The 13,484-nt window shown below is 47.6% G+C and overlaps 1 protein-coding gene across 7 annotated transcripts in view; it reads right to left on the reverse strand.

Moving 5' to 3' along the window:
- ksr2 (kinase suppressor of ras 2) overlaps nucleotides 1–13,484 on the reverse strand; it is a 93,509-nt gene that overhangs the window by 68,598 nt on the left and 11,427 nt on the right. For all 7 annotated transcript variants that reach the window (XM_064353649.1, XM_064353653.1, XM_064353648.1 and 4 more), the window contains exons 2-3: nucleotides 9,114–9,254; nucleotides 8,416–8,566 (exon numbers count right to left, since the gene is read on the reverse strand). In XM_064353649.1, coding sequence (XP_064209719.1) covers nucleotides 8,416–8,566; nucleotides 9,114–9,254 — 292 coding nt within the window. The remainder of the gene's footprint in view (nucleotides 1–8,415; nucleotides 8,567–9,113; nucleotides 9,255–13,484) is intronic.

A 13,484-nucleotide genomic window follows, 5' to 3' on the forward strand; every position in this document is an offset into this window, starting at 1 on the left:
GTCCCTGACCTTGGCGTCGGCGCGACAACGATGACTCATCCGCCCAGACTCATCTCTCTCGCACTGTTTTCTTTTTCTCTCAGTCTCTCTCGCTGTCTCTTTATCTCTCAGTCTCTCTCTCCCTCTCTTTCTCTCTCTCTTTTTCTCTTAGTCTCTCTCTTTCACTGTCTCTTTTTCTCTCAGTTTCTCTCTCCTTCTCTTTCTCTCTCTCTTTTTCTCTCAGTTTCTCTCTTTCTCTCTTTTTCTCTCAGTTTCTCTCTTTCTCTCTTGTTCTCTCAGTCTCTCTCTCCCTCTCTTTCTCTCTCTCTCTCATCGGCTGAGCCCACCGCTGCCTCTGGGCGACGCCCACCTTTACCGCGCTCGGTGGGTTTTTTTTTGTTGTTTTTTTTCCCGCCGCAGCTCGGAGTAATGACGTCCCCGCTGCAGCGGATCCTTCCGGAAGCCGTCCCTGCGGGGGCGAGCGAGCCAACGGGGCCCACCTGGACTCCCACGTCCACCCGCCGCCTCCGCCAACTCGCCGCCGAGGTGAGGAACCCCTGGAATTAAACACCCCCACGCAAGCATGGAGCAGGGAGAGGGGACGGTGGGGGGGGGGGCGGCGGGGGGGGCCCAGAGAGGGCTCTGGGGGCATAATTAGGGGCCGGCGGCGAAGCTCTCTCCAGAACGATCTGTCCCACTCACCAGCTGGAGAGGCTCAAGGTCCCAGGAGCCGCACTCGGGCACGGACAAATACACCCCCCCCCCCACCCCACCCCCTATCAGATGGAAGTCGATAAACTCAAGTGAGCCGCACCGCGACGGGGCAGGAGAAGAGGCCCGCGATGCCCTCCAGAAACATCAACGACTCCGAGCAGACGACGCTGAGCTCGTCTCAAGCTGGGTTCTAACAAGTCGGTGGGGGGTAGGGGGGTAGGGGGTGGACAGGGGGGGTGGACGGGGTCAGGCTTGATGTGCCCTCACTCGACAAACACACGAAAAACACACAAGCCTCGCTCTCACCACGTTTCTCTGCCCCGACAAGCTGAGCACAGCGGGGTCCTGGTAAACGTTTTCCCCCCCACAGTTGGGGGGGGTGGGGATACGTGAAAGCATCAGCCATTTGAAGCAAAGTATTTCGCTTGAGTGTACACACGGAGAGCGCCATTCCGTGCCGCTGCACAAAAAGAAATCGTGGAAGCACGACTGCGGGGAAGCACAAGGCCGCAAACACACCCTGCGCAAGTACGCGAACGCAGGCCCTTCGAGCTACGCAAAGTCGACTTCACGCGTAGCTGCGTTCTAAGATTCTCGACGCAAAGCGTGAGCTGCACTTTCCAGCATCGCAACTACAGCAGGTCACAGCATCATAAAGACGTCTTCTTCCATTTGCGCTTTTTTTTTTTTCCCCCCCTCAGTCTTTTGCAACTGTCCTGGATCGCCCCCTAGAGGACGCGGGTTTATTACCTCCACGTGGACACGGGAAGGCACGTTGAGTACGTGCGCCTGAGCCGTGTGTTCGGAGTGCTTCGATCCGCCGTTGTCGTTTGCGTTCGTTTACTTGTGCAGGGTGTGTTTCTAGCCTTACACCTCCCCGCAGTTATACTTTCACGCTCGCTCTCTGCGCGGCAGCGCAGAACGGTGCTCTAAACGCGTATACTCAAGCAAAATATTTTGCTTCAAATAGCTTAACACATTATACAAAATTATACAGCCTGGAGAACATGCTAACTCCACCCTGGCCAGGATTCAAACCCAGGACCTTCTTACTTGCTAAGATGCACATATTTAAGACGAGGTCTTTGGGAAAGACAGCTCTTCAGCAACTGAATTCAGCTCCCATGGTGCAGTTGATCTGTTAATCATCTGTATCTCTCGCACTGACTTTTGTGACATGCCCTTTGCTCTTTTCCAGTCTCGTCCAGTAAGCTGTGAAACGACCTTTGTCCCAGTACAGGCTTACAATAAAGCAATTAACTGCCTTGCACTCAGAAAACTGGCAGACAGTATACATTCCAGTAGAACAAGACTGTAGTCATTTATGGACTGTTTTTTCTTAAACGAAAAATTGAATATACGTCTATATCAATTACGGTTCCAAAATACCTGAAAGCATCTGGATAAGGATTAACCCTGACATTATATATCACATACATAAACAAGTAACGCGCAGTTTAATAAATGAAGGAGGCGTATAAAATGGAGGTGATCTTTTTCTCCAGCCGCGCCGCGCGGAACGGGGTATCTGGGATATTCCGCTACTCTTTCCTCGCCAAACCAATTTGCGGCCCACGTACGGAAGCGCCGGGGCATTTAACACGTCCCGCCCTCGACGGGTAAAAAAAACGCCGGCGATAACGCACGAGCCGCCGTCCCCGCCCGTCTCCGCCGGGCCCCCGGGGGGGCCCCTCCGTCCCCTCCCCCCTCCCCCCCAAATAAATTTCCCCGGGCCGTACCCGCGCTCCCCAGCTCCCTGACGGACCGGAGCTTGTGAGGTGCGAACGCCCCTCCCGTGCCAGTCTCGGGGGGGTGAGAAGAGAGCTTTTTATTCCCCCAAAACTCCACCCTCCCAGCAACAGAGGCCCACCGCCTGCCCAGAAGTGACATTCCAGCAGCCAGGAAGAGATTTATGGCCACTTATTCACAGGATGATTTATGCTAATGGTCAACAGGTGGGCCGACTGTCGAGCGCCAAAGCGGACTCCGCGTGGAAGAGAGGCCCTGAAAGGCCGGCTCTCAATAGCAGAGTAATCGCGGTAATTAGCGTCGAGCCCGTTCCTTTTGTTCATAAAATGGCAGGGAAAATATCATGAGACGGTTAACCGATCTGATCCAAGCGCCGGGGCAAAAAAAGGATCAGGTGGTAATTGTGCTCGCATCCAAGTCTCTGAAACCTGCTTCTTTTAACGGGGCGTCCCTGAAATGCCCGTTCGTATATAGAGCGTGCGTCACTTCTCTTTGATTAATTAATAAAAGGTCTCCGTTATGCACTTCCTGTGAATGTTTGCCCGAAGCGGAGAAGGCGCCGTTTTTTTTTCGCAGTCCCTTTTGACCCTAATTTGTGAGGTCAAAGTCGCTGAGGGCCTTGTTTAAAAAAAAAAAAAAAACAAGGCTGTTTTTCTCCGAACAAAGACTGGCAGCCGGAATATGAGAAACGCTTTCCATACAAAACCTCCCCCCCCCACCCCCCCCCCCCCCGCTCTTAAGAGTCTGTTTCATCAGGGTTAAGAGCTCCTCTGCAGGCCCCCCCTTATCAAGCTCTCCTTTATCTCCGCCTTTTCAGCGAAACGATCACGGGGGGCAAAGCGGCAGCCGCCTCGTCGAAGCGCTCACAGCGGGGACTACTCCCACAAGAGTCGCTTTCTCTGAGTTCGGCGGGAGCAAAGGGGGGGGCCGGCCGCGTCGATACATCGATATCGCCCCGCGCGTCGAAGAGGGGCGGCGGAGGGCCGCTCGTACGGAGACGGGGGTAATCGGCGACGCGTCATTTAGCGAAAAGTCAGCGACGATGGCGGCCAGGCCTCGCGAGCGCCCCACCAGGTCCGCTCGACGGGCTCCAGTCGCAGGCCTGTCGTTTCCCCAGGATTTCCTCTGGGCGACGGCGCCGTTTGACGGGGCTCAGAAAGCGGAAACGGCGGGGGAAGGTTAGCGGTGACTCAGCGAGACGCGCGGCGGGGGCGGGGCGGTCGGCGCGTTCCCGGCCCAGCTGGCGACGCCGGAGGCGTGGCGAACCCGGGTTCGAACGGCCCTCCCGTGGTCGGTCTGCCCGGCGTGTGGTGAGGGAAGGTGAGACAGGGGGGGGGATGTGCGGGGTGTGAGGGGTTTCTGGCCCCCGCTCCCCCCCCCCCCCCCCCCCCCCCCCCGACAGCCCCACATCACCCGCAGATGGTATTTTGAGGCCAATTAGCGGTAAATGAGAAGATGTGCTCTGGAGGCAGGAGGTAGGTGGTGGTGCGTTAATGAAGGCGCTTTGGAGGCGGGGCGGGGTGGGGGGACGGTGGGGGTTGGGGAGGCCCAGGCTGACGTGCAGGAAACCGCGTAGCGTTTAAAAGACGCCCCAGGAGCACGGCGGCGCGTGGAGTTGGGGGGGGGGGGGGGGGTGGGGGGCGCGGGGACGCGCCGCTGCGTCATCGGCGAAAAGGCACCCGGAGCAGGAGGAGACCGGGCGGCGTGTGTGGGCGGGGCAGCTGAGAGGTAGGTAGCTCCAGATGACCCCCCCCATCCTCGCCCCCTCCCTCGAATGTGGTCTCCTGCGGAGAGTCCTGGTGGAACAGGCCTGCCGTTAACGTTAGCGTTGAGCTTAAATAAATAAAAAAACACGCTCGTCTGAATCTTTTCTGACTCCTCACTGGCTCTCCTCCCGTCGTGTACGCACAAGAGACACGCGGCTCTTCTTCCCCTGCTCCGCAGAACACGTGCCCCTGTGCGTGTGGAATGCGCGCCAAAATCCCGATACTGAACGAAAGTGTCAAAATGCGTCTCAATTCAGGTGAGTTGTAAAAAAAAAAAAAAAAATCGCTTGAAACCAAATGACACTTTTCACCTGTTCCTACCTTTGTCGTTGCCTCATAGATATCCATTTGAAGGCCATTTTCATGGATAAATAGAAAGGATGGGTAAAAAAAAGTTAACCTCTTAAATATTAAATAAAGGGCACAAACATTAGATTGGGGATGAAAATTTTCAATATAAAATTCTATTATATCTTTGCAACTAAATCAATTTAGTCTGAGAAACTCAATAAAGTGCATCTCCCACGGTACGTGGATTTCCAGTTGCAAACACAGATGTACGCTTAGATTCAGCTCTACCAACATTCCCCATCGAAAGCTAATCTTCCATTAACAAAAACAAAAACAAATGACTCTTAATTAAGGAAGGACCACAGCATAATGAAAGAAAATGACTTCCACAAATTATTGTGATCTTAAAAATTAATTACTCCCTGTTCCGAGAGGATCGACGCGGAGGCCCAGGCAAATAACAGCTCCGTCGAAGCCGAAGAAACGCATTTACAAGCCAATTACAGTTTAATACTGGTTTTATAATGGAATCGTCCTATTCACACACAGTAGGGTGCAGTGGGAATGGAGCGGAAGAGTTTTCCCATAAGACAACATTCCTCTCAGAATGATCACGGACAAGATTTCATTATTTAAAGCGTGAGCTTTGGGGTTCTTTGGTACCACGGATTTCAAAAACGAGCCTACTGGTCTCGGCCGATAAAAGGAGCAGTTCTGTGTTTTTTTTTTCGGAGGCGCCACTACCCCCTTCTCCGTGTTATTCGTTTTTTTTTCCCTCCACCCTCAGAACGAGCCTATTAGTCGCTCTCACTCCAGCTCCTCCAGAGCTCGTGTCAGGCAGGAGGAGACGGGTTGCCGAGAGACGGGAGTGTGACGGGCACGGCCTGCTCCGCACTTAATCCCATTCTGCCGCAGCGGGAGCCCGCAGAAGCCCCGCCGGCCAGCCCAGCAAGGCTCCGCGGATCTTAAAGTCGCAGCCCACTCTTCCCCCTGCTCTCCCCGCGAAGGCCACCCCGGCTCCGAGCAGGATTTTAAAACAAATAAAATCCTGCCCACCGCCATTTCAATCGCCGGGTCTGGCCAAACAACACCCACCAGGAGACTTGGGGGATTGAGATAACGGTCGATTGATGAGCGATCCATGCATTACGCACCGCAGGATTCACAATCACAGAGATGCACAGTGAATCCAAGCCTAACAGGACAGGCTGTTTTGCAACAGCCATAACTACATGGAAATAACCAGTTTAAAATCCAGTTCTTCATTTTTTTTTTTAATTTTGGGCCGGTAAAAAAAAAAACCCTGTTTGGTAAAATCGACCACCTCACTGCAACCAGAAACAGATCAATTGAGGTGTTAACAAACCCTGTTTGGTTGTCTTTATTCTTTATCCCTCAATTAAACAGGCCGTAAAACTAAATTAGCACATATTCTGAATGGTGGTTGCAGGTGAGCTAGCTACATACCAGGAGGCAGAGAATTTACACTTATTAGATAACCACGCCGAACCTGTTTTTCACATTTTTGCATGATTAACTGATTAACAAACGCGCACATTTCAATGAGGCTTACCCATTAGGAGTCGATTCATTTCTGCTTGATTGCGTTTAACGCAGCAGCTCCGCCAACGTGCGCAATATCATTTCAGCAATCAAATCAGTTCAGTTATCCATGTTTTCAGCATAAATCACTCTGGGGGGAAAAAGTGTCTGGCAAATGTCAATAAAAACGGGAAAAAATGTGGATCTCTTTGTTATAATCAAATTGACTTAAGTGCGCGAGGCCAATTTTATCACAGGAGACCTACTTAGGTAAAGAGGAATCAGTTGGAGAGGGACAATCCTCTTCAAAATTAGCCAGTAGCGCGAATTGCAAAAAAAGAGGTTCATATCCATTATCAATTTAAAGTTACGCCTTCCCTCCCTCCCTCCACAATTTGGAGAGAGAATGATATACAAAGACCAGTTTTTCCGAAAGGCTGCACTGCCCTCTGTCAGTCTTTTTAGGTACTGCATTCAAATGACTGTCTTTAAGAGGTGATGGTGATACATGTGTCTTTGCTGCCCTCTGTTGGAAGAAAAGTGAATCTAGTGGGACAGTAATTCACGCACACCTTCCTGGAGACAGAAACTCAGTCATGTGCTGACAAATTAGGAAAATGCACAACTATTCCGCATTTTACCAGAAAACAGCATCAACTGGGTGTTCTTTTTTGGTACTACAGGGGGCTTTGGAAAGGATTTAGAAGACAAAAACTGTTTAATCCCATTAGTGAATATGCGTAATTCCATTTGACTCAAACAATTGTTTTCTTGCTCTATTGTTTTCATAATTTTCTGTGTTGCGTTACAAACAGCAGTACACGCAGAAGAGCTAATGCTGACGGGATTACAATGCTCACGTAACAAAAATAACCACGCCGCATGCTGCAATGCTTGCTTTTTTCCCCTTAAGTTTTGGCGCCATCTCCTGTTGGCCTTCAATAACTTCAGGCTTGCTTTTCGTATTTGGAATTGGCTATGAGCATTTGCCGCAGCAAATGGTGGTAATATGAACTTTTTCTTGACCTTTATCCCACATCTGTACATATAATTTTTATTATTATTGTTTTAGTGAATTTCTGCTCTGTCAGATCATAGGCTTCTGTGGTTTATAATAAGTAGACAGACGTGGAAAGTCCAGGGGTCAGAAAGTAGAGGCTCTGCCATGTGTTTCTTCTACCCATGAACCCAGCTAATTTCACTAATTAGTTATACCTCCTGGCTGAGGAATTGTGCTAATTAGCAAACCCAGGTGGTTGGAACAAAATACTGGGGAGGCCTTTTACTTTCTGAACTTTTATGGCTTTTTCTTAATCAAACCATATGGTGAAATATGGGGGGGTATATGTTTTGACTTGCAAGATTAATAAAGCTTCTGAAAGAACTTGCTGAACAGTTGCAGTTTATTCAAACGATGAATCAAATCAGTGAATGTCTTTCACATCAGAAGTATGGTCTGTACATGGACTTTATCACTTTCATACTCACACTCTCAAGCAACGCAAATCTAATAGAACAATTATGGCTGTTACTAAGATATGTAAACTGATAGCAAGTAAGTGATGTTTGGAGCACAGAGCATCCTCAGACTAGAGATACTTATGTGCACAAAATATATGTCTGTGTGATTCAGACTCTTTCATTTACATTTCTCTCTGTAGCACCTGATGAGCCTTTTTGCATGTGTCTCTATTTCGCTTCATGCTACACAAATTTTAACTGCTGTGACGGCAAACCTGTCCACTCACATTTGGCATTGCGGGAAATGCAGTCACTGGTGTAGACCTGAACATGAAATTCATGAAAAACTCTTTAAAAAAGTTATTCTCTGAATACTTAAAAAGGTGGTCAATATTTTATCCTTGAAAATCTATGTGAAGATTTAGTAGCTGTTATACTTCATATAACAGGCCTGCCCATCCCTGTTCCTGAAGATCTACCATCCTGTAGGTTTTCACTCCAATCCTAACGAAGCACACCTCATTCAACAGCTAGAGGTCTCATTGAGCTGCTAATTAGTTTAATCAGGTGTGGCAGTTAGGGCTGAAATCTAGTCTGTATTTATTACGTAATACATTTGTGAATAGATACAGCTATATCACAAGTGTCTGAATCCACTCCTGGAGGGTCACAGTCCTTTCTGGTGTCCACGCACGACAGGCCGAGCAGGAAGCGATACGATTGGCCTGTAATCTCGCCCACTGAAATCAGCGATGTCCCGTCATTCATTTATATACCGTCACTAGACTGGACACCCCTGAAGTGGATGCTCAACGGACTGGACACCCCTGAAGTGGATGCTCAACGGACTGGACACCCCTGAAGTGGACGCCCGCCCTCCCTCGCCTTGCAGAGATGACGGACAGCGCCTCACCTGATTTGTGGACGCTGCGCAGACAGGAGAGGGCGGCGTTGAGCCGAGCGCACTCCTCGGCGTTGGCCCCGAACTTCTGCACTGTCTCGCACACCTGCTCGTCGTCCATCTCCAGCAGGCCCTCCAGGGTCAGCTGGCCCGGGCCGATGTCCTGCAATCGGACAGGGGGGGACGGGACAAGGGGGCCGGGAATTAGGATAAAACGGCTTTTTTTTACAAAGATGGCAGTCCGGTTCCTATAGACCATAGAACACCAGAGGCTGTTTCTACAGCAGGTTCAAACCTTCAAATACTGCAAACGTGTTCTGTGGGATAACTACTCGCGTGTTTAGGGACAAAATCCGGCTTCAGCTCCATTAGAAAGAACAATAATGTGACTGTTCTTAGTTAACTTCATGCACACCGCTTTCAGGGCTGGAATTTACTTAGCAACATATGAATATCTGCATCTGACTAATACTTTGAAGACAAAGTTGAAGAAGACGAAGACGAAGAAGACTAAGAAAAAGACAAAGAAGAAACCAAAAACAGGTTTGTAAAGAGAGATTTCTAAATACTTTACACATTAGCAACATATGAATATTAGCATTAGACATATACTTCGAAGACACAGTTGAAGAAGGAGACAAAGAAGAAGAGGACTCAGACTCAGACCAATACAAACACAGCACCGGTGCAAGCAGACGGAGGGGGCAAACCTCAGTGACCTCCTTCCTCATGTTGACGATGCGGAACCAGTGGCCCAGGTGAGGGAACTCCTCCAGCTCCGCGTTTCTCTCGGGTAAGGCCACCTTGCGTTTACAGGACAGCTGCCGGCTGAAGTACTTCACTAGCTTACCCTGAAAGAGAGGCAGAGCACATTTTAGAGATCGGGAACCCCCCCCCCGCCCTGAAAGAGAGGCAGAGCACATTTCAGAGATCGGGAACCCCCCCCCACACCCTGAAAGAGAGGCAGAGCACATTTCAGAGATCGGGAACTCCCCCCCCCCCACCCTGAAAGAGAGGCAGAGCACATTTCAGAGATCAGGAACTCCCCCCCCCCCCCACCCTGAAAGAGAGGCAGAGCACATTTCAGAGATCAGGAACCCCCCCCCCCACCCTGAAAGAGAGGGAGAGCACATTTCAGAGATCGGGAACTCCCCCCCCACCCTGAAAGAGAGGCAGAGTACATTTGAGATCAGGAAACCCCCCCCCCCCCACCCTGAAAGAGAGACAGAGTACATTTGAGATCAGGAAACCCCCCCCCCCCTGAAAGAGGGGAGCACATTTCAGAGATCGGGAACCCCCCCACCCTGAAAGAGAGGCAGAGCACATTTCAGAGATCAGGAAACCCGCCCCCCCCCCCCCGATACTGTCCTCAGCAGACCCCACAGTTTAAGTCCTGAGTGTAATTCCCTCGCCTCTACACCACGCTTTACACAGGGATGCACTTGAACCCAACTAATACACACTACTGCCACAGCTCTGTGTAAGAACGTAATCCACATGGGTACACTGCTTTCCATATGTGTCTGTACTTCCCCTCCATGAAGGATATGTGCCATTGGCAGTGATAATCCATAAAAACCAAAACGATTTAGTTAGCATGTTCAATTCATTATCATCATCATCATCATTATCATCATCATCATCATACTTTCCCAACCAAGACCGTATTCAAAGCCAGACAAATTAAACTGCATGCGTAGAATGGGTTTCAGTTGCAAGCTTATTATAATTTGTTTTGCTTGCTATTCTGTCCTGCTTCTGATACGGTTTGTTTTGTTTAGGGTACATGCTACAGTTCAGCTTTCAGTTGCAATTGATCATTACGGCCACAAGAGGGACAGGCAACAATGAGCCAGACACCATGTCGTCCATTTTTACTGTACAAAGAAAAAAAAAATTCAGCCTCAGATAAACCCTAAATTATCTGACAAGTAATCACACTTATCATTTATAAATATAACAGCATATCACAATATGCTTTCATTTCCACATTCATTCAAGCTTGTGTCTGACATTTGAAAGGTACTATATTCTATAAAAACCTACGGAAAGTGTTCGGTTGGATTTAGACAAATGTTTACAAATCACATTTGTATGGGCCATGGCCTGCCTTTCAAACTTAGCACTTAACCCTTTTGTTCACTTTGGGTAAAACTGACCCATTTTAAATTTTTGCACAGATTTTATTTCTGTGTTGCTTTAAAACCACAATAATGACCTGAGTATATTTAATCCAGGCTAACAGTTTCACAGGTGCTAATAAGTAAACAGAATAAGTAAAACCTCATTTTTTCCCATTGGAAGTGGTTCCCCTTAAGCATGAAGGAATGCCCTAATCTGTACTGAGAGCTGAGCCTGGTAATAAGGAGAAAAATGTTGGTGAATTAGGGAACATATATTTAGCGTAACATCTCTGAAACCTCCACAGTCAACATCACAGCTCATCGTCAGTCTCCCAGTCCTCCCACAAGGTGCTCATTTTGATATCTAGTGATTAGATGGTGTGAAAAAAAAAAACTATTACTATTACTGACAGTAACTACTGGGTAGTAACGGCTTTAAACACACAATAGCACTCACAGTTGGCTCGGCGAAATATTTATTAGCAATAGCACTAGTTTATTAACGCACACTGCACTTCAGGCTGCCGGTATACAGGAACAACCGATTAGCGCGGAGCAATAAAATAAACAAGGGGGATGACTATATTGTCACCGCTTATGACCTCAGACATCTCACAGGGGAACGCAGCGCAGCCGAATCACACGCAGGTAAGGGCTACTGTAATGGCGCTGGCTGAACGGTGGCTTTAAGACGTGTTTGCGGCAGCTGTTTCTCGCAGCGTCTTCGACTCTCGCTCAAACAGCCTACCCTGGAACGATTCCTCCTCGATATCACGCCACCTCACGCTGGCTCACTGCGTACGGAGGAGTTGAGTCTCCAAGGGGACGGCTATGTTACAGTACAGCCAGTCGCGGGGAAGGTCTGTTCCTCTAGGAGGGTTTCAACAATTACATTCCATGTACCGATCGCATTCACACATGTCTATGATCACATTCACACATGTCTATGTCACAACACCCCCCTCCCCCCTGCCCACTGCCAATATAAAACCATTTTGAGAGTAAGTGGGAGGCATTGGTCTAATGGTCCGTTCATTTTTTGAACAATCAAGGATCCGTAACCAACACTCCCAGGTCATTACATATAATTCTTTACAAAAACGCATGCATCCTAGGGGTCACTCTTCGCTACCTCACTGCTGACTTCAGAGAGTATTTTTTAATGTTTATGTTACAGTATACCCTTTCTCAAGGCTGCAGTTTAAAATAACGATTTTCTCCTGAAAAAAATCTGAGCTTAGACCATACTTGTAAAGAACAAGTACCAGTAGTGTTTCATAGACCAGCTGTAAATTGTGCAATGCCAGAGTCACTTAAAAGAAAGGTAGGCTACAAAGAAGCACATGTTCTTTCCAGCACTTGGTTAGCAACCCAAACAAGGAAGCAAATACCTGAATAAAAGAATACATGCACGCACACGAACACACGCGTGATAAATGAGGTAACAAAGACAGAAACAAATAAAAATCACTAAATAAACACAGAGATTCGGCCCTGGGGTCTTCACAGAAAAGGTTCAAATGGAACTATCATCCTGCCATTGTATTTATTATTACTGTTATTTTATCATTCTTTTAAAATTTATTTTATTATTGTTGTTTTAACAGTATTTTGTAATCTCAGCACTATTGTAAACGAGGGCTCGTCCCCTAGATGTGTCTATCGTCCGACAATAAAATAAAGGTTGACTGATTGATTGACAATGTCGTGAGGGAACGGTTCTCAACAGACAAGCATTCCTCCCTCACTAAGGAATATTCAGAGCTACTGTTCAGAAAATGTCTCAGTGTTGCTGAATTCTGTTGCCTGAGCATTGCATCTGAAAATATAGGGCTCAGGTTCCATCAGTCCACACAAATCCTGCTTTAATTTCACCAGTTTCCGAACGCATTTGCATAGTGTAACTACTGTGTGCATCTTAAAGGAAGATGCACAATGTAGTTAAAAGTTCATTTGGTCCTAAATCTTTGCTTTGGAGGTGCAATCAGAGATCCATACTCAAGTCTTCCTGTAACATAGTAAAACAATGTTTTTTCACATGTATCCAAAGAGCTCAAATTTAGCAGTCAAAATGCTTACATTTCACCTCACTAAAATGTAATACACACCTAATCTTAATACTGCCAAATGCTGGAATGACAGTACATTTTCCCTCCCACCCAACTCCCTCACACAGCAAATAATTATGCCAAAAATGCAAATGATCAAATAAATAAATACAATCTGCCAAAACTTTTTTAATGACGGTTTTATTATTTTTTTAAAAGCAAGAAACACAGAACAAATGACAAACAAAAAGACATTTATTAAAGCCGTACCCATACTCTTTCATCCCAGATCCACAATCTGACCGTCCAATACCTTAAAGCCTTAATTTACCACAATGCACCTGGTGTTATGCTAAGAACCTTGGGGCAGGGCAAGACTTCTCAGTATCACTGAGAAACAAGCAGAATAACAGCACGTTTACCGCTCAACATAAAACCAATTCTTACTTGTAACTGAATATCACAATAAACATGTTCATCATGTGGTTCACCAGAAATGGAGTACCTCAAACTGCAACAGCAAACTGTGAAATGGTCTTAATTAATTTCAGCCAAGCAGGTTAAAGGGATAAACTAATGTGAACAGATAACGTGCACGCTAAGCAACCCCTACAGCCCAGGCCGCTAAGCCTTCATTCACTAAATGCGTCAGGGGACCGCTACGAAACAAACAGGTCAATAAAACAGCACTTAATCCAGTCACGGTTTGTAAATGACCGCAGAAGTGGAACGGCAGTTTTTAAAAGAAGAGCAACGCCGCGGGTTTCTGTTTCCGTAATACACGTGAATGTCCAGGGTAATTTTTTTTCGGGATTTTTGCAGGATCGGAACTTCCTGGTATTTGCGAGAAACAGAACGTGATTCTACCATCATCTAGCAAGTAAAAAGACCACTGCAGTGACCCTCCAGT

The sequence above is a fragment of the Anguilla rostrata genome, chromosome 10 (genome assembly GCF_018555375.3).
Source record: "Anguilla rostrata isolate EN2019 chromosome 10, ASM1855537v3, whole genome shotgun sequence".
NCBI lineage: Eukaryota > Metazoa > Chordata > Actinopteri > Anguilliformes > Anguillidae > Anguilla > Anguilla rostrata.